This window comes from Mastigoproctus giganteus, chromosome 1 (genome assembly GCF_048544385.1).
Source record: "Mastigoproctus giganteus isolate SK-2022 chromosome 1, ASM4854438v1, whole genome shotgun sequence".
Lineage (NCBI taxonomy): Eukaryota > Metazoa > Arthropoda > Arachnida > Uropygi > Thelyphonidae > Mastigoproctus > Mastigoproctus giganteus.
This window is the reverse complement of record NC_143575.1, coordinates 224,948,093-224,975,365: the sequence shown is the minus strand read 5'-3', so window position 1 is coordinate 224,975,365 and position 27,273 is coordinate 224,948,093. Positions and strand designations below refer to the sequence as shown.

At 36.9% G+C, this 27,273-nt stretch overlaps 1 protein-coding gene across 1 annotated transcript in view; it reads left to right on the top strand.

The window, feature by feature from the left end:
* The window catches only part of LOC150091554 (uncharacterized), a 218,221-nt gene that overhangs the window by 134,220 nt on the left and 56,728 nt on the right, over nucleotides 1-27,273 (top strand). Inside the window, exons 6-7 of the mRNA XM_090376191.1 lie at nucleotides 4,554-4,603; nucleotides 17,099-17,225. Coding sequence (XP_090232317.1) covers nucleotides 4,554-4,603; nucleotides 17,099-17,225 — 177 coding nt within the window. The remainder of the gene's footprint in view (nucleotides 1-4,553; nucleotides 4,604-17,098; nucleotides 17,226-27,273) is intronic.

Below are 27,273 nucleotides of genomic sequence, written 5' to 3'. Positions count from 1 at the left end.
CAAAGGCAGATTATGAGAAATCTTTGGCAAAGAATGCAAAGAAAAACAGAAAAGAGTTCTTTACTTATGTGAACTTTAGAATGAAGGGGACGAATCAGATTGGTCCACTTGATATCGACTGTTTGTGATTCTGTTCAAATAGCCAACAATTTGAATGAGTATTTTGCATCTACATTCACACATGAGGAGTTATTCCGGTGAGGGGAATGCCATAGGTGAATTAAACTCTTGAAGTGAGCTAGATGAATTTGTAATAACTGAGAGCAAAATGGAGGAGAAATTGTTTAATATAAACGTAAGAAAGGCACCTAGGGTAGATGGGATCTATCCAGTTATGTTAAAGGAGGCAGCAAAGGAAGTAAGCAAACCCTTAGCCATAATTATGAGAGCTTCCTTGGACTCAGGGACTGAAGATGTGAAAATGTGACCCCAATTCACAAAGGAGGATCAATGGGCAACACAAGTAATTACAGACCTGTTAGTTTAACTTCTGTTTCAGGGAAATTATTGAAGGCACTGGTTAAAGAAGCACTGCAAGATCATCTAAACAAGACTTCAGTTCTAGCTCGGACACAGCATGGTTTGTTAAGGGGAAGTCTTGTCTGACCAATTTGATTTGGTCAGATACTACATTGGATACCATGATGTCATTACAAAGGAACTGGATGCAAAGAATAATTTTGACATCATATATTTGGATCTTAGAAAGGCTTTTGATACTGTTGCACATGGAAGATTTCTGCACAAATTTGAGCAGTGTGGTATTGAAGGCAAATTGCTGCTATGGATAAAGGGATGGTTGAGTGAGAGAAAACAGAGAGTGGTAATCAATGGACACTGCTCCTCATGGACTAATGTTATTCGTGGAGTCCCCCCAGGATTCAGTGTTGGGTCTCCATTGTTGTTTTCTGTATTTATTGATGATGGTATATCAGGCTTAATGTCCAAGTTTGCCGACAATACAAAGGTCGGTAGGGATGTTAATAACAGTAATGACGATATGCTGTGCAACAAGATCTAGAATAGTTGAGCAGATGGGCTGAGAGGTGGCAACTGAAATTTAACATTGTCAAATGTAAAGTCCTGCATATGATAAACAGTAACTCCAGAGTAATGTATCAACTGTGTGGTACTACACTGACAGTGATAGAGAGTGAAAAGGACCTGGAGGTAATTGTGCAAGCAGATATGAAGTTTTCTGGGCAGTGCAGAAGGTCTGCAAGTGTAGCTCATGGTGTCTTGTCAATGATATACAGGAATTTTTCTAGCAGGGATAAGGAGGTGATTATCCCCTTGTATAAAGCAATGATCAGACCACACCTTGAGTACTGTATACAGGTCTGGAGGCCTCATTTTAAGAAGGATTTTAAGCTGCTGGAATGAGTACTTCTAATCTTGTTGAGAAGGACAACAAGATTAGTGAATGGAACAAAAGGGTTGCTCTTACAATGAAAGGCTTAAGTTTTGCAAATTACAGTGTCTGGAGACTAGGCATCTGCGAGGTGATCTGATTGAGTTGTATGAAGCCTTGAATGGTTTGAGCATGCTCAATGCTGATGGGATTCTTCCTTTTGCTCATAATCAATCACCAGAGAGGGCATAAATTCAAATTGAGGGAAGGCAGTTGTAGGATAGATGTGCAGAAGTTTGCCTTTAGCCAGCAGGTGGTTGATTGCTGGAGCAAACTTCCACCGTCGTTGTAGAAGTTGATAGCTTAAACAGATTCAAGGAAGCCGACCTGGCTAGCCAGGTGGGTAAAGTGCCTGCCTGGCAATCCAAAGGTCGTGGGTTCGAATCCCGCCTCGGGCTTGGATCACAGTACTGCAAAAACCTTGGGAGGTACATTATGGCAACAGAAGCCGATGCACCAACAACTACCAAAAAAAAAAGTAGATTCAAGGAAGAACTAGACAAACATTTGGAGCGAGCGGATTGGTGAAATGAAGAAAAGGGTTTTTGTTTTGTTTTTTTTTACTGATGCTACATAAGCTTGCTTTCTTGCATCATGTGCTTTAGTGATGCTAATGCTAAGAAATACCATTCAAGTCTTAGACTTAAATGAATATCAGATGAACTAATGAGACTCATTGCAGAGAAGAAAAATGCATTGGATGCATATAAATTAATAGATGAATCAGAAGCCATCAACTCACAAAGGATGTTAGGCAAGCTAAGGCAGATTATGAGAAATCTCTGGCAAAGGATGGTAAATAAAAATAGCAAACACTTCTTTTCTTATGTAAATCCTAGAAGGAAGGGGACGAATCACATAGGTCCACTTGATGTCGATTGGTCAACTGTTGATGATCCTGCTCAGGTTGCCAACAAGCTGAATAAGTACTGTGCATTTACATTCACCCATGAAAAATACTTTAATGGTGTGGATACCAGAAGTTTATTAAAGTCTACCAGGGAGCTAAATGATTTTTTAATAGCTGAGAGGAAAGTGGAAGAGAAATTTCTGAAGTTAAATGTAAGAAAAGCACCTAGGATGAATGAGGTCTATTCATTTATATTAAGGGAGGCAGCAATGGAGGTAAGCAGACCCTTAGCTGTAATTATGAGAACATCCTTGGATTAAGGGGAAGTCCTTGTGGACTGGAGATGTATGAATATATCCTCAATTCACAAAGAGTGACATGCATAATTACACTCTGCATTGTTTTCTATATTTGTAGACTAATTTCTTTTTAACTTGGTTTTTTATGCTGATTTCAGAAGTGTTTCTATCACATACTGTTTTTTCCCAAATCACTTTAGTTGAAGTCATGACTTGTATTATTGAATGTATTAAGTTAAGAGTAAATGCTGGCAATTTGTAAACTAAATCTTCACATGTTGACACTGCCTTCATTTGTTTCTTGACCTTGAGAGCTCTATGCAGCAGTGTTTATCAGTGTGAGCTCAATTTATTTTTGAGGTTATGTCATACTTGTGCTAAAAAGTCAGTAAAATGTCTTCATGCAAGTGTTTGAACAATTTGAACTTATTTTGTTATATTTGTGGAAGTTATGTAGTCCTCAAGCAAAGACAAGATATTACTGAATTTGAAAAAAAAAAAAAAAAAAAAAAATGTGTATTGAGCTTGTTTTGGAGTGAAACTTGGTGACCAAGATAAACAATGGGGCCACATAAAGTTTGCCGAATCTGTGTTGAAGCATTAAGATTGTGGAAAAATGGTAAAAAGAGGGCTATGCCATTTGCAATTCCTATGATTTGGTGATGTGACTAAAACTGGGAACTCCTCTCTGTGTGCTGTCCTGCTACAATAAAATTATCAAAAGCTGCATAATTTCTCATAGAAAACACAAAATTTTTTCAGAAACAAAATGAGCATTTTCCCAGGTAATAAATCTGTCAAAATATTAAAACAGAATATCAGCTCTTTCTAACAATTAGATCTGTCAGCATTTTGACTTTTAGTCATCTCATTGTGCTTTACTATAGTAACTGAATAATTTTAAATGAAGAGACAGTTAACTGGTTATCGGTACCAAAATTTTAGATTTATTGAAATATATTAGAAGGTACAAAGTACTTGACCAAGTACTCTCAATTTACTAAAACTTAGTAGGCTGTGTTTCGGGTCCTCTATGAAACCCTCTTTCCAGCCAAGTGGGTTGGGGCTGATGGTTCTTATTAAAACAGTAGAGTATGAACACTGTCACCTTGCCAATCTAATGAACTGCTTTTTTTTGTCACTGAGAAAGTCATTCTCCATTTGTTAGACTAAAAACTAATAATTTATTTTCAGATCCCCTCTGAAAAGATAATCAGGCAAAAAGCAGTATTTTCTAGAAAACTGAATGTTTGCTAGAAAATATTGCTACAACTTATAGGAATAAAAAAAAATATTTTTTTATTGTACCCATATACTTGATAGTTAATAGTTGGTAGTGGGGGAATAGTAATAATTATTAAGACTGATTAATCAACTACATGCATAAGCAACGTGAGCATCACAGTAATGTATAGATAATTAAATGCTGTAATTCCAGTGATTGAGTATAAAATTCCAAAATGTTACTTGGAAAAAATGCACAGTAATTTTTTGTCAGTTATTTCATTAAATGATCCTCTTTATTCTGCCATTTACAAATATTAAGATACCATAATTTCAAAAATATATTAGTAATACTTTTGTTAATTATGGTAATATGCATTTTAGGATTTGCTGATAACAGTTATCTTGTATCTGTCTGCAATTTCTGACAGATACAAGATTAATGGTTATCAGAAATTTAAAAAAAAAATTTAAATAAATAGTTATAACATCGTGTAACTTAAGTATGGTTATTGTCATTCTCAGAAATTTTCATAATCCAGTGGTGGGATTTGAAAGTTTATTTTGTGTATAGTTATTTCATCAATAACAATATTCCTTGAGCACTTAGGTCATTGTGGCCTGATTTTTTTTTTTTTGATCCAAACTGTCTCAATGAATGCTCTGCATCCATGTCATATTTCTTTAATAGCTATACATAGTATGAACTTGTTTACTTAATGTCAAGGTTGTCAGCATTATATTAATTGATTTTTTCTTATTATTTCAGTAAGTTCTAAAGTGGCAGCAGCTCCTGCTAAATTGCTAGCAGAATTTAAGGTAAGGATATGAAGAACTTTTGCATAAAAATTTCAAATTTCATTTTATTGGTGGTACTTCTTATTTATGTATAGACAAAAGATTTGGTGCTACTTTTAAAATTCTAATATTGGTTCGTTTTGTAACTTCATCTGTTACAGGAAAAGAAAAAAAAAAAAAAATCAGCAAATGTATGATTAATTTCTTCCCTTCCAATTTCTGTAATACATAAAACTTTTCCTCTTGAAGAGAACACAAATGGTTTATGATTCTAGTTGTGTAAATATATTCTTGTGATTTTTAAAATTTCCTTCTTTACAAATATTAGTAATAGATAATTGCAAATAAATTTCAAATTTTATTTTTTCATTTGTGTATTTTTTTTTATTTTCACATTAATTTAACATATTTTTATTATTTTTTTTTTTATTATTTTTTACACATTTTATTTAATATGGATTATCCCTTAAGACTAACCCTTTGTCAATATGACTAATGAATGAAATTAATTCTGAAGTTCTTATACAGGTTGATTCAGGAAGAATAGTAAATATTTTGGGAGGATATAGTATTGAATTTTCTGAGTAAAAAAAGTTCATATAAACATGTCCAATTCTCAATGGATATGGAGATACAGCTGTTTGAAACTGGCATGCACAAGGCCATTATGAGAGATATTAAAGAACGATAAATGACTTATTGTTTGTATTTATTGACTTTCTGAATGATACAAAACACATATAATTGACAAATTTTTTAGAGTTCACAATAAATGTTTGAAAATCCCACCGGCAACCTCAATACACTTTGCAACTCTTGTGGCAATATGATGTGTTGTTGTTCTGAGGCCGTCTTGGCATTCCTTTATGAGGGCAGCAGTATACAAAATGCAAGGGAGCAATTCATCTCTTGTATTAACCTTTTCTTTGTATACTGCGATTTTCATCCATCCCCACAAACAAAAATCTAACGGAGTGAGGTCTGGAGACCTTGGTGGCCAATGAACGGGACCACCACAGCCAATCCATCATTCAGGGAAAGTTCGATTTAGATATTGTATCACCAGATGGGTATAATGTGCAGGAGCTCCATCATGCTGAAAGTACATACCAGTCCTTGTAGCCAAGGGAACATCCTCCAATAGTAGTGGAAGTTTGTTTTGCAGAAATTCAAGGTAAATGGGCCCAATCAACTGATTGTCAATGATACCACACTACATGTTTACAGAGAAGTGATGTTGAAAATTTGTTTCTACAGTGGCATGTGGATTTTCGTCTGACCATCTACGAGAGTTACGGGTGTTGTTGATACCGTCATGGGTGAAAGTAGCTTCATCGCTGAACAGTATTAATGGAATTAATCAGCGATTAGCATTTACCCACTGACAAAATTCCAATCGTCTCCTGGTTGAAGGTGTTGCACCTGCTGTATGTGAAATGGGTACAAGCCATGCTCACGTAATGTTTGCCCTACTCTTATCTGTGGAACACTGATACGCATAGAAATTCTTCATGTGATAATAGTAGGACTGCACTCTACTGACTGAAGAATGTTCTATTTCATCCACATTTTGTTCATTTGCACGTTCAAAAGAAATATTTACATTGGGAACTGTACCAGTCTCACGCAGTTTGGTGTGAACACTAGTAAACACTCTTGAATTCGGTATTCTGCAGTTAGGAAACTGTCGACGGTATTCTCTACAAGCAGCAGTAGCACTTCCACCACAAAAACCGTAAATAAATACCATATCAGCATATTCAGCATGTGTGAAGATGTGTGGCATTCTTAACAACACTTCTAACACTGAACAGTGTCAGATTACAACTGCTTCTTGGTCACATGTGATTCAAGGAGCTGTATGTGCCAGTTTCAAATAGCTGTATCTCTGTATCCATTGAGAATTGAACACATTTTTATATGATATTTTTTACTCAGGATAATTGATACTGTAACTGATCCCAAAATATATACTATTCCTCCTGAATCACCCTGTATAATGTTATTTTAAAATTAAGTGTAACTAAATAAATAAATTTCTGTATACATTGAAGGAGAGCCATACAAGGCAAGAAGTGATTACAACTATAGTATTTGTTAGAACAGATTCATAACTTCTTCATTTCAACATTAACAGCTGTTCAGCTAATGATGGACTCCATGTTTTGTGATGTCATGCAGATATGAACAAATTGTATGAATTTCTGTTCCTTGCTCACCACCTGGTCACAAATTGGCCATTACTTTTTTATTTAAAGCAAAACCTCACCTTAAATTACTTTTTTTTTTTTTTTTGTTAAAATATAGAAGGATCAAATGACTTACTACTAAGTGTATTTCAAAACTGAAAAAATGGAACGATATCTGATGATGTGAGAAATTTTGAAGTATGCTTTCAATAGAAACTAGAAAATGCTCTCATTTATATGCATATATTAGATTTATAAAATTGGCCACCAAAAAAAAAAAATATATATCTCTGTTGCAAAAGTAGCAGAATATAAATTATCAGCCAAAAAAAAAAAAACCATGCTTCACCCATCTATACCCTCAAAGAATATGTCTAGTTCTTTTTTGAATTTATTCAAACCATTTGCTGGCTGACTGCAAACTTGTACTTATCTATCCTACAACCATCTTTCCTAAACTTGAATTTATGTCCCCTAATGTATGTGTAATTTCAGCAAGAGGAAGAATGCCACCAACATTCAGCTTACTCAGTCCATTCAAGCCCTAAACACTTCAGTCAGACTGCCTCCCAGCTGCCTGGTCTCCAGATGCTGCAATTTTCAGAACTGAAGCCTTTCTTGATAAGACCACCCTTTCAATCTCATCACCAATCTGGGATGCTCTCCTCTGCACATGTTCCAGCAAATCTACATCCTTCCTAAAGTAAGCCCTCTAGACCTGTATGCAATACTCCAGATGCATTCGTGGCCTTGAACAAAGGGATAATCACCTCCTTATCCCTGCTAGTGAAGTTTCTGTATATTATTGACAAAACCCCATGAGCTCTCCTGGCAGCCTGTCTGCGCTGCTTAGAGAACTTCTTATCTGACTCCACAATTACCCCCAGATCTTTTTAATTTTCTGCTACCTTGCATTTGTCAATTTTAAACCTCAACTGCCATTTCTCAGCCCATTGACCTAATTTTCCTGAATCTTGTCATAGTAGCTCACTCTGATTACCATCATTAACCATCCTGACAACCTTTGTTTCATCTACAAACTTAAACATTAAGCCTGATATACCTTAATCAGTATCATTAATAAATATTGAAAACAACAATGGGCCCAGCAGTAACCATTGGTAACCACTCTCTGTCTTCTCCCACTCAACTATCCTGCCATCCAATGAAATAACTTGCCTTTAATGCCACATTGCTTCAGTGTGTGCAACAGTATCAAAAGCCTTCCTGAAATCCAAGTATATGATATCAAAATTATTTTTTTGCATCCTGTTCCTTGGTCAGTGCATCATAGTATCCAATGAGATTTGTCAGACAAGACCCCTCCTTAACAAATCCATGCTATGACTGGAGCATAACTGCATTTCTGTCTAGATGATCCTGCACCACTTCTTTAACCAGTGGCGCCTCCATAGCCAGATGGGCAAGAGCAGCAGTGCGTAGCACACGCTTCTTGATTAGACTGGGGTTCAAGCCCTTGACCACCAAATACGGAGGATGCGGAAAGGTCAGGGAATGACCACCGCATATCCCCGGAGCAATATGACCTTAGTTGCTAGTGCTCCTAAAAACCAAATAACAACAACATTTTTAACCAATGACTTCATTATTTTCCTGGGAACAGACATTAAGCTTGCAGGAATTGTAAGCTTAATGTCTACTCGTGTCTCCTTTTGATTCTCCTTTATGAACTGGGGATACATTTGCACATCTCTAGTCCATAGCCACATCCCCTGAATCCAGCAGTGCTCTCATAATTATGGCTAAGAGTTTGCTTACCTTCTTTGCTGCCTCTCTTAATATAATTGGATAGATTCTGTCCATCTCAGGCACCTTTTTTATGTTTAACAGTTTTCCTTCTGCTTTCCTCTAAGTTATCACAATATCATTTAGCTCCCAGTTAGAGTTTGATAAACTTCTAGTATCCCCTTCCCTAAAGAATTCCTCATGTGTAGATGTAAAATACCTATTCAGTTGGTCAGCAGCCTGAACAAGATCATCAACAGTTAACCCATTAACATCATGTGATTCAAATCCTCCCTTCTATTGCCAGTATGAGCATAGAAGTCTTTGCTCTGTTTGCATTATTTGCCAAAATATTCTCATAATCTGCCTTAGCTTGCCTAACCTCCTTTTCAACTTGATTACAGACTAATTTATGTATACCATAGACTTCTGTATAACCTGATAATTTATGTGCATTCCATGCATTTTTCTTCTCTGCCACAAATCTCATCAATTCGTCTGACATCCATTAAGTCTAAGGCTCGAAGAGTATTTCTTAGGTGGTCTGAAAAGTCTACTAGCTTCTATGATTACCTCCCTGAATGCTTCCCATTTAGAATTTACTGTTTGTAACATCAGTTGGTCCCACTGCATAGAATTTAAAAACTATCTGAGACCACTGTAATTACTCTTGCAAAAGCTTTTCCCTTTACTCTTGACAGAAGTTATGTTTTTAATTAAATTCCGCATTAGTACACCATGGTCACTGCCATCCAGTGGGTCTTTTATCTGTAGATTCTTAATGCTGATAATTGCTGCCTGCTGATGATCATATCAAGAGTGTTTGATTCTCTAATGTGCTGTTGTATAAAACAGCCCTCCAATAAATCCACAAAAATCTTGTTAGTGTGTGAGTTTCCTACCTACAAGTCCTGTCAATATCTTGAAAGTTAAAATCTCCCATTGTAAGATGTTCTGATTTACTGGTCCACTCCATTTCTCTGTATCGTTTTGTATACTCATCACAGTCATTAGGCCTATATACACTCCTATTCTCATTTTTGTTTTCCCCAGTGCTTGTGTCACACTAAACTGACTCAACATTTGCTCTGATTACCCATGTCAACTGGATGTACTTGCCTTAGATTTAAGAGCATAACCCCCCCCCCCACATGCACACACAGACACATGCACCTCTCCTGTCCTGTCTGTCCTTCCTGTATACATATTACTCCCCATATTCGAATTCAGCATCGCTTATATCTGAGTGACACTCTGTTAGCCCCACAAAGTCTGCATTTGATGATCCTAACATTAGTGTACATACAAGTATATGTGCACATGTTCTTACTATTAGCTACCCTAACAAAGTCCATGTATTTATTTGTTCCATTATGACCCACAGCAGGGCTTGAAATCTCCAACACCTTGCTTTCCAAGCTACTGCATGTTCCAATGGAACCAGTGTGAGAATCACTTTCAGCTCTATTTAATCTATTAGTCTATGTATCTTCCCAAGCTAGTAGTTTCTGGCTTTTCCAAACAGTATCTCAATAGCATCAGAAAATATTCTTGCATCCCTTCTGTTTAAGTGTATCCCATCTCTCTAAAAATTCTACCCTGTGAGCTTTGCACATTCTTTCCACAGCCAAATTGATTGCCAAGGCTCTCAACTTGTACTTCCTCCTATCGTGTCTGGGCAGAATTGCAAACACTTTCAAATTCATTCCTAACTCACAACTCTTTTCAACGTTATCCTGTACTTGTTAAGTCCTTAGATCTCTAACTCTTAATATCATTTGTGCCAGCATGTACATTATCACCCTTTGTGTCCTTAAAAGATGATATCTGCTCTATGGTGTCATCTACTTTTGCCTCTGGCAGACATACCCTGGTCCTCTTCCAACCTATCCTTCTTGTACAATATGTTTTCTGCTTCCCTGACTATAGAGTCACTGGCAATAACTGCCTTTTGGGTGACCAGCACATTCTGCTTTGGGCAATTGCTGCTGTGTGTTGCCTGCTGCACAAGTGTGAGCTGTGGTGTTGAGTTGGGCAGCTGAGAGCTTGATGGGCTCCCCATTTTAATTCGTTCAAGGGCATTCACACTACTATTCAAGCTCTCATAAATGCCCATCAGAATGCTGATTTGATGCCTAATTTCTTCACAAGTTTACATTTTACCGTATGCTGTTAAGTTCAAGTTATATGTTACGCTATACAGTTGCATTCGCAGATGGTATAGCATATTTTAAATTAGTTATATCCTTATTAAAAATAAATTTCTTAGCTAGAAACAAAATATATATGCCAAACTTTGATTAGAACCTTTGAGCTACTTATTTTTAACAATTAAAACCATACAATTCCACTGCACTACTGGTTACAGTAAAACCTTGTTATTTCGAAATTCAAGGGACCAAAAAAATACCATTTTGAATTATCCGGGTTCAAATTAAACAAACTTTGAAAAAATTGAATTTACTTACGGCAAGAAAAGTTGGCAAATTGCAGTTCTCAGAGGCAGATGCTAAAATAAACTCTTTATAGAGATGAGCAAGAAAAAAAAATTTAACGACAGCCTTTAACATAAAAAAGACAACATTTGCACAAACTTATTTTTTATTAACAAAGTAATCCAACGTTAGTTTGTTTAATTTTTTTATCGTATAGTTCGTGTACTTTTTTTGATATTTTGTCCATTGCGTCTGCTAGACTATCGCCCTCACACAACTGCTTATGTAGCAAATTCTCCATGGTGGAAATTGCCACAAATACCTCCTTACGCATAACATACATCTCCTCCAATGGCTCTTGTTTCTCGTCTTCAATCCTCCGCATCACCCTATTCACAATCAGTGCTACTTTTCTCAGGAGCACTGTTATCTGCAGTAGTGACGACATTGTCATCACATTGTATAGTCTTCAAAATTGGTTGCACACTCCATTTCAACTTGCAGCTCAGGCCATACAAAAGTCTTCTTATGTGTCATCGTCATCAAAATTTTCTTCACCAAAAGCAGTCTTTCTGAAGCAGTTTTGAATAACAGAGGAAGAAGTTTCTTCCCATGAAACTACGATGTTCCTCATCACGTCCAGCACATTCCATTTCCTAATTTCCATAATGGGAATGTTCCTGGAAGTTTCCCTGATTAGGTATCTCACCAGTTTTTTCCAGTACAACCCTTTAATATGGTAAATAATTCCCTGATCTAGAGGCTGCATGTAGCTGGTTGTTTGCCTAAAAAAATATGGGCGCCTCCGTAGCCATGTGGGAAGGAGCAGCAGTGGTAGCACACGCTTCTTGATTAGACCGGGGTTTGAGCCCATCACCACCAAATACGGAGGATGCGGAAAGGTCAGGGAATGACCACTGCATATTCACAGAGCAATATGGCCTTAGTTGCTAATGCTCCTAAAAACCAAATAACAAACAAGCCTAAAAAATATTAGAGAGAGTCCTTCGCAGTTGTGCACTGCACATTGGTCCATCAAGAGAAGAATTTCATGATTTTGACCAGCCATCTTCCTATCGAGGGCACCTCTGTAGCCAGATGGGCAGGAGTAGCAGTGCGTAGCACACGCTTCTTGATTAGACTGGGGTTCAAGCCCGTGACCACTAAATACGGAGGATGCAGAAAGGCCAGGGAGTGACCACCGCATATCCCCGGAGCAATATGGCCTTAGTTGCTAATGCTCCTAAAAACCAAACAACAACAACTTCCTATCGAGACATTACATCCACTCGCGGAATAATTTTGCCATCATCCATGCATTTTTGTTAGCCTTGTAAATGCATGGCAGGTGTTTCACTCCTTTGAAACATCATGGTTTTTCAAATTTTCCAATGATCAAAGGCTGCAACTTTTTGCTTCCATCCAAATTGCAACAAAGCAGAACCATTATCCTCTCCTTACTCTTCTTCCCTCCTCTACATGTTTCTCCCTTCATTGCCAGTGTTCTATCTGGCAATACTTTGTAGAAAACTCTGCTTTCGTCCATATTAAAAATATTCTTTGGATCATAACTCTACAAAACAGGCTTCACATTTTCTCGCCATCTTTCTGCAGCATCCACTTAAGATCCTTTACCACAAATCTGTAGTGTTACAATATTGTGCAGTTTTTGAAATCATTGTAACCACCCATTGGAGCATTTAAAATCTTTGCCTAACTTAAGTGAAATTTTTTCAGCTTTTTTTTTCACCATAGATCCTGATAGTAGAATATTATTAGCCCTGCACTGAAAAAAAACCACTCTAATAATTCACTCTCAATGTTTTCGTCCTTTGCACCCTGTGTTCTCTTCATCCTTCCAACGTTGTTTCCTTTCTCAAATTGTTTTTCTATGGCATCACGATTTTTAAGAAATGTTGAGAGAGTTGAAAGTGGAATATCATATTGTTTTGCAATTTGTTTTGGTTTGCATTCCTTTATCAACCTCACGAATCAGATTTAACTTTTCCAAAATATTTAACTCATTATATTTCCTCTTCATAGCCCTTTCTTCTATTTACCAAAATAGAATTTTTCTATAAGAGAAAGAAAAAACTGCCTTAAGGGGTGTATAATCAAACACACAATAGTATTCTATCATATTACATTTAAAGTTTATATGGTAGAACCTCTTAAATCCTGCACTAAAAAAGCATTAACAATGCAACTTATCATGACGTGCTTTCTCAAATTCAAGGCTATATCCCACACAGACTTCAGTAATCTGGAATGACCTTGAACAAGCATCTGATAAACCAACAATGTATAGCTTGGTAAACGTAGAACGAAAATGCTATTTGCTCACGGAAACTTTCTATGTAAACACGCAATATGATTGGAGATTTCGTATTAAACAATATGTTTGCAGGTCACTGGACCAGATAATGACTTCGAATTTCGTTGTACATGTATTTCGAATTATCCGAACTAAGAAGTATGCAAAGTGGTATGGTGTTTGCCGGGGACTTTCATAATTCCATGATATTCATGCCAAAACATTGATACAAATCTCTACAAATAATAAGATGTAACTTACAAAATCCTTAGGCAAATTTAAAAATAAGCTAACAAATATGACTAAGACTATTAAATCGTTTGTCAAACACAGTTTGATATGTTAATTAATCGAAAAGATGGTAAGAATTTACAAAAAATCTTATATGTTCCCATGAGCTCAAAAATTCGTAATTTGCACATTTCATAAATTGTCTCTTTCATATCTCCATTAAAAGTTATACCGAAACTTTAGTAACTTAATGAATGGCCAAATCTGTGAAATATATTTTATGTAATGTATTTTATATCTGATAATATAAAATATCACGTCAGGATATAAAATAACATTTCCAAAATGATGAAAGAGTAGTAAACATTTATTTTAAGATAAAGGATGGATATATAAATTTCTTATACAGTTAGATTTTAAAATGTTGACAGGCATTCAAAACATACACACAAAATATAAGTATGTCAACAAAAAACACTCAGAACAAAGAACAACTGCTTAAATGTAATTTATAGTTTACGTGAAACACATAACAAAACAGTGACCATGCCAGCTCCACAGTTTTCAGTCAGTTCTGGTTTTCATAGTTTTACCTCTCTTTCAACTTTAAATTTGCCTCTGAATGATCAGGTAAGTCATCAGGTGTTAATAATGTGAAGGGATGTGAAACAATATCAAAAAATGCAATATAAATGATGGGATTGGAGAGAACACCAGACTGGTTTGTATAGAATATTAAATTTAGTTGGATTTCATTAAATAATGAACAAGGAAAAACTCTTGGAATATGGTAAGGTAGTAACTCTTTAATTGCAAGGAAATGAAATTGATCCACACCTTCAGTCATAATAGACATGGAAAGACTGTTGAATTTGTTTATAGAAGACAATCCCTTAAATTTTACAATAATTCACGAGAAGGCAGTTAGTTAATATGAAGATTTGAAGAAAAATTTGCCAGAAGGATCTAGTTTCAAAACTTTCATTGTCAGTAATCAGTAGTGGTTGGTTTATATAACACTACTGCCTATCAACACAGGGTGCAAAGGACGAAGACATAGAGAGTGAATTATTAGAGTGGTTTTTTCAGTGCAGGGCTAATAATATTCCACTATCAGGATCTATGGTTGGTGGAAAAAAAAAAGCTAAAAAAATTTCACTTAAGTTAGGCAAAATATTTAAGGAGGTGCTTTTGAACACTAAGAAGGCGGCTACATTCCTAAACAGGTGTTTAAAGGTATTGAATGTGATGTATTTTGGAAGAAAATATTGAAGAGAACTTTTATTTCCAAGGAAGAAAAATCCATGATTGTATTTAAAGTGTCAAAAGATAGGTTAAATGGCACTGCTTTAATAGAAACTGCTTTCATATGAAAGCAGTTTCTATTAAAGCAGTTTCTGTCTACCAGTCAAAAAATGCCAAGACCCTTAAGGGATGTATTAAATAAAGGTTGCCAATCATATGAAAATCTAATAAAAGGTTTTTTTGTCTAGAAGTCTTTTTCCAAAAAGACTTCTAGACTCAGGTGGTTTTCAGATTGTTTCTTCACAGCCCATAGCATTTCCAATAAAGCTCTTTTAAAAGATATACACCAGGACACCTCCACTTCTCTTGTTGAATTTAATGCTGATGTAATAGTCCAATAGACCAGGGTGCAATACTGGCTTTAAATACTGATTACATCAGGTGGACTTTCTCTTGAGCTGTGAATGAGGGGGAATGTGCATAAAGCCTGCATAAATTTTGGGAAGAATGCAATATTAAACATGCCATTGATAATGCTCTAAGTACCTGAAAAAAAGTGCACCCAAAATCAGTGAATGGAGCAGAGAAAGCTGTGGGAGGATTGTGTTTAGAAATTTCCTGACTTTGATATCAAGGGGGCTAAAAATGACGTAGTAAAGCTTCAGAAGGTTATTGGGTTGGATGACATAGAATCTGAAGATGTATATAGGAGCTCATTGACAACTATTAAGATGGCTTAAGCAATGATGAACTCTGGAAATGGCTGCTGAAAAGAAGAAAGCTCCTGAAGACATTAAAAAAGAAATAGAAAGAGAAGAACTTGAGTCCCCTAAGATCATGACCACTAAAGGCACACTGAGGCTTTCCATAAGCTTGGAGAATGCTTTTATTACTTCAGAGATAATGATGTGAATACAAAGAGAATTCCCAAAAAAAATGTAAGCAAAATAGTTGAAGATGCTGGCGTGTTACATGGCAGTCAGTAACAAGAAGAAAACCAAATTGCAAATCTCTCTGAATTCCTTTTAAAAGAGATCATCCTTTAGTATCCACTGCTGCAGAGACCACAGTACAAAAATATTCCTGCCTGCCCATCTTCAAGGTTCAAGCTCTTGCACAATATTTATTGGGTTTGAGTGATTCAAAAATTAACAGTAGCACAAGCTGCTATTGTAAATAATGTAAAATTGTCTTATTCTGTATCTTTAAGGTTCCATAATTTTATAGTAAATTTTTCAGCATATTCTTGAATAAACGTTTATGCTTCATTTCATAATTTTATATATCTGAATTTTGTGTATAAAACATACAAAAAATGTTTATAATATATAATTTTTATTTATATTTCTTTATATTTAAAATATATAAATTTTACACATAAAAATGTATTTTTTATATGTAAAAGTTTGGTTCCCAGTGAATAAATTTTCATGAGATGTTAATTTTTCTCCTTCAAAATGATTTCTTAAGTCATCCCAAATTTCATTAAAATTGAGTGAATCCAGCAATTATTATTATTATTTTCATGCATAGTGCATATCTTAAACTTACACTATCTACTCTGTTGTTATTTGGTTTTTAGCAGCATTAGCAACTAAGGCCATATTGTTCTGGGGATATGCGGTGGTCATTCTCTGACCTTTCCGCATCCTCCGTATTTGGTGGTCCCGGGCTTGGACCCCGGTCCAATCAAGAAGCGTGTGCTACGCACTGCTGCTCCTGCCCACCTGGCTACGGAGGCGCCTACTATGTACTCTAGTAAATCACTTGATATTATGTGTGTTGCTATAATTTGAGGAATGAATGGGCAATGCATGGATGAACAGAAAGGGAAAGTTCTCAGTTGAAGCAATGTGTGCATGAAAGTCGCTGATTTTTTTATCAATTTACTAAATGCATAAATAATGAATTATACTATTTGTTTATTATGCTAATTATAGCAGAATGTAAAATGTGTTTTTCAGTTTTTATTAAAATCCTGTAAGGAATAACTAAAGTACATTACAAAAAATGACCGCCTATTATGATTTGAGCAGCACATTGCTATTTGCTTATTTTATTAAGTTAAAAATCCATGAAGAAATACATGTTGCATTTAAATTTTTATTAAAATTCTGGAGGAAATAAGTAAAATACATTATAAAAAACTGAATGAACTTTATATTGTGGTATGTGCATTGGAGTGAAAAGAATTATTTTTATGTATTATTAATTAATTGTTAATTAATTATTCACTTTTCACTTCTGTTAATCACAGACAATGAATATTGAGTTAATTTCAGAAAATAATCGAATGCACCTGAAATGTAACATTCGTACTGCATACATTACCTAATTTCTTGTTTATTTTTTGTAGTGCCAGAGAGTCATTGAAAAAATCCAAAGTGTAATAAAGCTTGAAGTTGAAACAACTGCAAAGCAAGCTTCGCTTAATCTTAGCAAGCTAAATGCCACTAATGCTGAGATATTGCGTCAGCTGAAAGGTGAGTTTCTCAGGTCCTCTGTTTTTATGGCTGAATTTGACAGTTGTGTACCAAAGCCCTTTTGTAAAAAAAACTATTCACAGCTGGAACAGAAAGTCTTTTGTTCCAGCTGTGAGTGGAGTAATGTGGGATGGGTGAGGGATTGGCAAAGATACTGTAGTGTAATGCTTATTGTTGTATTCTAAATATCTTATAGAATAAGTTGAGTAATTAGTATTATCATTGGTGGATTGTGTAAAGTATTTTTGAACTTTTCAGTTTTATTGTAATACTGCCATCATTGCATAATTTACTGTCAATATACAAAAGTAGTAATTATTTATCTTATTTATCAATTGCAGTGAATCTTATAATGCCAGGAGAATGGGATTAAGGTTGCTTTGGAAAATTGTACAGTATAGTGATTAGTTATTTTTCATTAATTTCAAGAGGTCTGAGTTCAGATCCTATTGGAGACTGGAGAAATTTTTAAAAGCCTCTTTAGTTGGAGCTGTATTTGACCGATCTCAGGTGGGGGGAGCAGGTATGTTCTGAGTTCTTTAGCCCATGCCTACCTGCAAATAATCCAGTTAATACACATTTTTGTAAACATATCATAGGAACCATTGTGATAGGAACAAAGTGTTTGATGCACAAAGAAAATTCCCCAAAAACAACAATTCAAACTTTTTTTTTTTACTTTGTGGGATTTTTTTTTTTATTGTAGAGAGTTTTATTAAATGAATATAGTATACTGTAAATTTATGAATTTATAATTTTACCTTTCCTTATCATATTTAATCAAAATTGTGTGAAAACATAACTCAAGTTCTATCCACTCTGCTGAATGAAGCTGCTTTTTGAAATTATGCTTGAAGCATGCTGGTTATTAGTCTTCCTCCAACCCCCCCCCCCCCCCCCCCACCATCCAGAATTCAAAAATGTTCAGATGCTTATTGTTGATTACAAGTTGAAGCAAATTTTTAATTAATCAAGGAATCCAAATGTCAGATTCAATGTATATATAATATTTGAATGTGTTGGATGAACTTAGATATTCTCTGAGCAACATGATGCATAGATAAACTGTATTATTTGAAGATAATAAAGCACTCAAACCTATGTTGGTTTAATTATATTTATTTCCAAATCAGAAATAAATATAACCATTGCAATATCACCGTCAGAAAACATCACTTAGGTCAGTTAATGAAAGATCACTTAGATAAGTTCTTGTGACCTAAGTGATCTTTTCTGATGGTGATATTGCAAAGACAGCTGTCACTGAAGAAGCGGTAAGAAAATACCATGAAATGTTTTACTCCAGTATGTACATATTTCCAAATTGGAAATAAACTTAATTATACTAGTATTGGACAAAGTTTTGACAAAATATGTTTCACTTTTTTTTAACTTGTGATGTCAAATATCAGTATCCTGTTCGTTAATATTTTAAAATTTGAGCACTGGTTGAGAGTGACATGACAAGACTCACTGGTCAAAACTGTAGTATGAACATATACACTGAGTTCACTTTGCATTAGCAACAACCCCCTTGTGTAAGAATGAATTGGTCTGTGATGCTGGCGAAGCTCAAAGTCAGGTATAGCTGATACCTGATTTTAGTTCATATACATGGCAATCAGTTTTTGAGTGTCTCTGAGGAAGAATGTGTTGGGATTGAGATATTTCTAACTTTGAACATGAAATGGTTCTTGGAGCATCATATGCTTCTATTGCATTAGCAATAGTAGAGGCATTGATGTGAGAAAGCAAGCTTATACAGCATCAGCCAAAAAAAAAAAAAAAAAAAAAAACTTCCCATTTCACCCATCCATTCACTCCAAAAGTGTGTCCAGTTCTTCCTTGAATTTATTTAAGCTGTCAACTTCCACAACAACAGATGGAAGTTTATTCCAGCAGCCAACCACCCGCTGGCTAAAGGCAAATTTCCACACATCTGTTCTACAACTGTCTTTCCTCAATTTGAATTTATGCTCCCTCAGGTGTGTAATCTGAGCAAGAGGAAGAATCCCACCACTATTGAGCTTGCTGAAACCATTCAAGGCCTTATACATCCAAATCAGATCACCATACAGGTGCCTGGTCTCTAGATACTGCAGTTTGCAGAACTTAAGCCTTTCTTTGTTAGAGCAACCCTTTGTTTCCCTCACCAATCTCATTGCCCTTCTCTACTCGTTCCAGCATCTCTACATCCTTCCTAAAATGAGGCCTCCAGACCTGTGCGCAGTACTCAAGGCATGGCCTGACCATTGCCTTATACAAAGGGAAAATCACCTCCTTTTCCCTACTAGCAAAATTCCATTGACAATACCCCATGACCTGCTCTGGCAGCCTGTCTACACTACTCAGAAAACTTCATATCTGACTGCACAATTACTCCCAAGTCTTTCATTTTCTACCACCCTAAGTGTAGTACCATCAGTTGGTACATTTCTCTACCCATATGCAGTACTTTGCATTTGTCAATGTTAAACTTCAGTTGCCAGCTCTCAGCCCATCTGCCCAACTTTTCTAGATCCTGTTGCATAGCATACTGTCATTAACACCCTGCCAACCTTCGTATCACCTACAAACGTGGACATTAAGCCTGATATACCTTCATCAATATCATTGATAAATATAGAAAACCAGGGCCATTATCTCAACAACAGCCAACTTGGTTAAATTCTCCCATTCTGTGGTGTCACAAATGTATCATGACTGGTCAAACAACCAGCCAAAAAGTCACACCTGGGACAGCAGCAACATAGTGCAGTGGTCAAGCTAACCACCCAATACAACATAGGAATAGCAAGAACAATATCTACTTGCACTATATGCCAGATATTAGCTTGTATAAGCTGTGGGAGTTGATGGCCATCATGGGTAGTCATGCCCACTGCAAGAAAGGAAACAAACGTCGTGCCTTGCATGAGCCTGTCATCGCCAACACTGGACCATACTATGTAGAAATTTGTTACCTGATCTGATTAATCCTGTTTCCAATTCTATCATGCTAATGGGCATGTCCTCATTTAGAGAAAGCAGAATGGGGCCATGACAGATGCACTACTGGTATTCAGCAGGCTGGTGGCAATAGTTTTATGGTTTGGGAACTTTCTGTGGCATACCCTGTTTACTCTGATCACTGTTAATCAATGTGTGTTAGTGGGGGTGGCCTACTTTTCTATCATTGCCAACCTAGTTCCCTTTGTGATAACGGTGTATCCAGAACTGCGGTGTCTATCAGCAACACAATGCGGCATGTTACGAGGGTTAACTACATTGTTAACTGGTTTCAGGAACACAACAGTGAATTCTCCATCCTTCCCTGGCCACAAAGCTCAGCTCATCTCAACTCAGTTGAGCACTTTTGAGGCCTGCTGCAAGCAGTGGGTATTACTGGACAAGTTGTGCAACACATGGGTAACACTACCACAGGACATCCTGCAAGACCTTGTGGAGTCCACACCAAGATTTGTACTTGCTGTATAACGGTCAAAAGATGGTCCCATGAATTATTAGGCTGGTGTGTTGCCAGTGCAAAAATTACTCATTGTAGAAGACTATGCTTGTCACTAATGAGCTCTTCCAACTTTATTATATATTCTTTTAATAGTTCACATTATATTGCCATTTTTCTTCAATTTGGCTGCCTGGTTGAGTTAACAGACTTCAGTTTAGAAGCTAAAGTAGATAAACTGCCTGCTGTATACAAGGAAAGTAGAGAATCACTTAAGAATTGTGTTAGTAAGTCCCAATAAACCTTAAATGCAAAGGGTATATATCTTTTTTGGTAAGAGAAATTTAATAGTAATTCCCTGTCTATATTTTATCACTGTTGCCATTTATCACCAAGAAACACTACTCATTGGCATGAAGCAGAATTAAGTAAAATGCTCATGAAGAAACACACTGCTCACTCATTCTGCTGCAGACTAAATAACAATATGGTGTAAATGTATGCAGCTTTGGCAGTTTCATGGAAACAGCATGCTGTTATAATTGATTTTCTTCCACATCTTGGAAGCACTCAAGGAATTAATCATTGAAGCTATTAGGCTTTTTGTACCAACTGACAAATACTCTTCAAGATATAGGCGATAATTGTTGTCAGATGAGCTAATGAGACTTGTGGCAGAGAAAAAAAATGCATGGGATGCATGTAAATTATGAGGTGACACAGAAGCTTATGGTAGGTATAGGCGCCTCCGTAGCCAGGTGGGAAGGAGTAGCAGTGCGTAGCACACGCTTCTTGATTAGACCGGGGTTCGAGCCCGTCACCCCCAAATACGGAGGATGCGGAAAGGTCAAGGGAATGACCACCGCATATTCCCGAAGCAATATGGCCTTAGTTGCTAATGCTCCTAAAAACCAAACAACAACTTCCAACATATGGTAGGTATAAACTAGTCTGTAATCAAGTCACAAAGGAGGTTAGGCAAGCAAAGGTAGTTTATGAGAAATCTTTGACAAAGGATGCAAAGACTTATTTACTTATGTAAACACTAGAAGGATGGGGATGAATAAAATCGGTCCACTTGATATTGATGGTTCAGCTGTTGATGATCCTGCTTAGTTTACTGACAAACTGAATAGATATTTTGCATCAACATTCACACATGAGGAATTCTTTAGGGAAGAAGATGCCATATGTTTATCAACAGGGTGCAAAATGATTTTGTAATAATTGAGAGGAAAATGGAACATAAATCGTTGAAGTTAAACATAAGAAAGACACCTGGTGTGGATGGGATCTATCTGATTATATTAAGAGAGGAAGCGAAGGAAGTAAGCAAAATCTTAGCCATAATTATAAGAGCATCCTTGAGTTCAGGAGAAGTCCCCGAGAATTGGAGATGTGCAAATGTATCCCTGATTCACAAATCGGGATCAAAGGATGACACAAGTAATTACAGACCTGTTAGTTTAACATCTGTTCCAGGGAAAACAATGGAGTCAGTGATTAAATAAAAAAGTAATGAAGGATCATCTAGACAAGGCTGCAGTTATACTTCAGACACAGCATGGATTTGTTAAGGAGAAATCTTGTCTGACCAGTTTGATTGGATACTACGATGTGGTCACAAGGGAACTGGCTGCAAAAAATAATTTGATGTTGTATACTTGAATTTCAGGAAGGCTTTTGATACTGTTGCACATGGAAGACTGCCATACAAATTGGAGCAGCGTACCATTAAGAGCAAGTTGCTGCTATGGATAAAGGGATCATTGAGTAGCAGAAGACAGAGAATGGTAATCAGTGGACTCTGCTCTTTGTGGACTAACGTTATTAGTGGAATCTCCCAGGGTTTGGTGTTGGGTCCATTCTTATTTTATATATTTATCAGTGATATTGATGAAGGTATATCAGGTATATCCAAGTTTGCAGATGATACAAAGGTTGGCATGGTGGTGAATGACAGTATGCTACTGCAACAGGATCTATAAAAGTTAGGCAGATGGGCTGAGAAATGGCAATTGAAGTTTAACATTGACAAATGTGATTACTGCATATGGGTAGCAGTAACCCCAGAGGTAACGTACCAACTGTGTGGTACTACACTCAGGGTAGTGGAAAATGAAAAAGACTTGATGATAATTTTGCAGTCAGATATGAGTTTTCTGAGCAGTGCAGACAGGCTACCAGGACAGCTCATGGGGTTTTGTCGATTATATACAGGAGTTTGCTAGCAGGAGTAAGGAGGTCATTACACATTGTATAAGGCAATGAACAAGTCCCATCTTAAGTCCTGCATACATGCCTGTAGGATTCGTTTTAGGAAGGATGTAGAGCTGCTGAAATGAGTACAGAGAAGGGCAACAAGATTGGTGAGGGGAACAAAGGGGTGCTCTTACCAAGAAACACTTCAGTTCTGCAGATTGCTCCATCTGGAGACTAGGCATTTGCAAAGTGATCTGATTGAAATGTTTAAGGCTTTGAATAGATTGAGCAAGCTCAATGCTGATGAGATTCTTTTTCTTGCTCAGACTGTGCAAATGAGTGGGCACAAATTCAAATTGAGGAACAACGGTCAGAGAAAAGATGTATGGAATTTTGTCTTTAGCCAGCGGGTGGTTGATTGCTGGAACAAACTTCCAACTGCTGTTATGGAAGTTAATAGCTTAAGTAAATTCAAGGAAGAACTAGACAAACAATTTGATGGAATGGATAGGTGAAATAGGAAGTTTTTTTTTTTTTTTTTTTTGCTTGATGCTGTTATAGGCTTGCTTTTTTGCATCATTTGCCACTACTAATGCAAATGTCCATGAGGAATATCACATCATACATGCTTTCATCAAAAAGTTCAATCCTGAAAGAGTTCAAGTGAAAATGAAGATGGAGAAAAGGGCTTAGAGCCCTTTTCTCATCCCATTCTGCTTTTTTAAATAAAATGACTTTTAAATCCTATATTTAACTGGTGACATCCGCTTTTTATGTCACCTCAGGAATTAACCACAGATAACACTGGTCAACACATGAAATGTTATGAAAATGAAATTGCCCAATCTTGCAAATTTTATACTGCTGAACACAAAAATCACATTAAAATTGTTGATTGGCTCTTGTTTTTGAATTACAGCTGGGATCTCATATTAACGAGTTACTCTACATTATCAACTATGGCTCTATGCAAAATGCATGCCAACACCACAGGTTCAGTACCACCATGCTCTTGTCACGTGATTGGCAACTGTCGCTTTGCTCTGCATCACGTGATAAGTTGTTGTCGCCTCAAATGCGTCTTCAACTCTGTTGCAGTAATCCTCGAATACGGCTAGGTACTGGATAATTTGTTCTTGGTTAACGGTTGTTCTCTGTGAGATTCCTATTTTTTGTGCAGTATTTGTGTTGTGTAAGTTTATTATGCCCCATAATTGTGTGAATAGTCCGGATGACTTCTGTTATGTGGAGAAGTCATGTTAGATTCAAGAAAGCGTCCCTTAACTCGAGCCATAAAAAAGGCTTACTTCTTATACTTTGGGTGTAAAGTAAGCAACCTGGACAAGAACTGGGCTCCACACGTATGCTGCACTACCTGTTCATCAAAACTCAGCACATGGGTGAATTGAAAGGGACGTTTTATACCTTTTACAGTGCCCATGATATGGAAGGAGCCAACAAATCACATCACAGACTGTTACTTCTGTGTGGTGCCTCCTATTAGAAAGGAAGGACAGTGACGTACCCAAATAAACCATCTATAATTTGTCCCATGCCTCATGTAAAGTACTACCTAATCTTGAACTATCCAACTGTTTTTCTGTACACTGATGAACATCCACTTGATGTTCACAAAGAAGTGCAGATGGCAGCAGTAGCAGCCATCTACATCAAGAGATCCACCATTTTGTTCAAACCTTTATCCTTCTGAACCACATAAGATCACAGAAAGTGAGCTTAATGACCTCATCAGGGATCTTGAACTTCCGAACAATGAAGCAGAGTGTTTGGCCTTGTGACTACAATGTGGAATCTTCTAGATAATTCTGTGAATGTGACAACATTTTTTATTCTAAATAGACTGTTGTCGTTGTTGTGGTGTTTTCTGGCGCAAGAGCTACTTAGACCATATTGCGCCTTTAAATAGACTGATAAATTCTATCAAACAGAAGGTGAACTCACTGTTTTTAAGGATGTTGATGGTCTAATGGTAGCAGTGAACATGAGGCATGTTCCCAAAGAATGGCGACTATTTATAGATGCTTCCAAGGTTAGCCTTAAGACTGTGTTATTACACAATGGAAATATGCTGCCTTGCATACCTCTTTGCATATGCCGTCCACAAAAAAGAAACATACACAACACGGAGAATAACCTCTTAGGTGTACACTATCAAAAGTATGAGTGGCAGATATGTGGTGATTTAAAGGTAATTGCCATTTTATTGGGACTATGAAAGGGTTACACTAAGTATAGTTGCATTCTCTGCGATTGGGATAATTGTGTCAAGGATATGCACTATGAGAAGAGGAGTTGGCCTCAATGAAAATCATTAACACTTGGAGTGAAGAACGTAGCATTTGAACCTCTGGTAGATCCAAATAAAGTTTTGCTTCCAGCACACCACTCCACATCAAACTGGGGCTCATGAAAAATTTTGTGAAGGCTTTGGAAGCGAACGGTTCTGTATTTGCATACTTGCAAGAGAAATTCCCAAGACTTAGTACATGTGGACATGTTTTTGTATGGGGCAGCTCCTAGAACATGAGCTCATCTCCGCCTTCTCTGTGAAGAACAGTACCACTCACAAAGATCATGCCACTTGCATGGCATGATCTTTGTGAGTGTTATTTATTGTTGTTATTTGGTTTTTAGGAGCATTAGCAACTAAGGCCATATTGCTCTGTGAATATGCGGTGGTCATTCCCTGACCTTTCCGCATCCTCCGTATTTGGTGGTGACGGGCTTGAACCCCAGTCTAATCAAGAAGCGTATGCTACGCACTGCTGCTGCTTCCCACCTGGCTACGGATGCACCCTTTGTGAGTGTGCTGCTGCTCATCCACACTTTGTTTCTTCCATCATTACTGGCGATGAATCATGGGTTTTGTATGACTGTGACGGGGAAACAAAAGATTAGTTCTATCAGTGGGAGATTGTATTCTCCAAGGCCTAAAAAAGCAAGATAGTATCTCAGTAAAATATGATCATGCTTATATTTTTGATGTAAGGCATTGTTCATTACGAATTTATCCTGCATTGTCAAACAATAAACCAAGGAATGCTACAAAACAGTTCTATGACAAGTGTGTGTTGTTCAGAGAAAATTGCTGGAAAAGTGGGCTTCCTGGAATTGGCACTTTCCTCATGCCAGCATCCCCATGCACTCACCACTTTCCATTCAAGAAGTTTTTTGCTCTCTTTCACTGTAGTTTTCCATATGTCATACTTACCAGTTTTAGCTCCCCAGGTTCTTTTTTTGTTGTTGTTGTTGTTGTTGTTTCCTTAGCTTAAAATCCCCTTGTGAAAGGTCGCAGATTTGCAATGACTGAGGAAATTATTCAGAATGCAATATAGAAATTGTTTACAATTCAAAAAGAAGCTTATCGGGAATGCTTCCAAAAGTTGAAGCAGCATTGCAATCAGCATGCAGTATCAAAGGAGCTCTGTCCAAATAGCCAGTGGTAAGCTTTATCATTTGAAAATTAGGAAATATTAGTATGACTAATATTTCATTATTCCTTAGTACGACTAATATTTCCTAAGGCAGGGCGCCTCCGTAGCCAGGTGGGCAGGAGCAGCAGTGCATAGCACACGCTTCTTGATTAGACCGGGGTTCGAGCCCATGACCACCAAATACGGAGGAGGCGGAAAGATCAGGGAATGACCACCGCATATCCCCGGAGCAATGTGGCCTTAGTTGCTAATGCTCCTAAAAACCAAATAACAACAACATCCTAAGGCAGCTTAGGAAATATTAATCGTACTAATATTAGCATTAGCATTAGTAGAGGCATTTGATGCAAGAAAGCAAGCTTATGCAGCATCAGCCAAAAAAAAACCACTTCCACTTCACCCCTCTGTTCGTTCAAAATACCTGTCCAGCTGAGCCTTAAACTTATTTAGGCTATCAACTTCCACAACAAGGGATGGAAGTCTATTCCACCAACCAACCACCCGCTGGCTAAAGACAAATTTCCGCACATCTATCCTACATCTGTCTTTCCTCAATTTGAATTTATGCCCTCTCAGGTGATTATTCTGAGCGAGAGGAAGAATCCCATCAGCATTGAGCATGCTCAAACCATTCAAGGCTTTATACACCTCTACCAGATCACGTCGCTGGTGCCTAGTCTCCAGGCACTGTAATTTGCAAAACTTAAGCCTTTCTTCGTAAGAGCACCCCTTTGTTCCATTCACTAATCTTGTTGCCCTTCTCTGTACTCGTTCCAGCAGCTCTACATCCTTCTTGAAATGAATCCTCCAGACCTGTATACAGTACTCTAGGTGTAGCCTGACCATTGCCTTATACAAGGGAATAATCACCTCCTTATCCCTGCTAGAAAAATTCCTATATATCATTGACAATACACCATGAGCTACTGTTGCAGCCCGTCTGCAC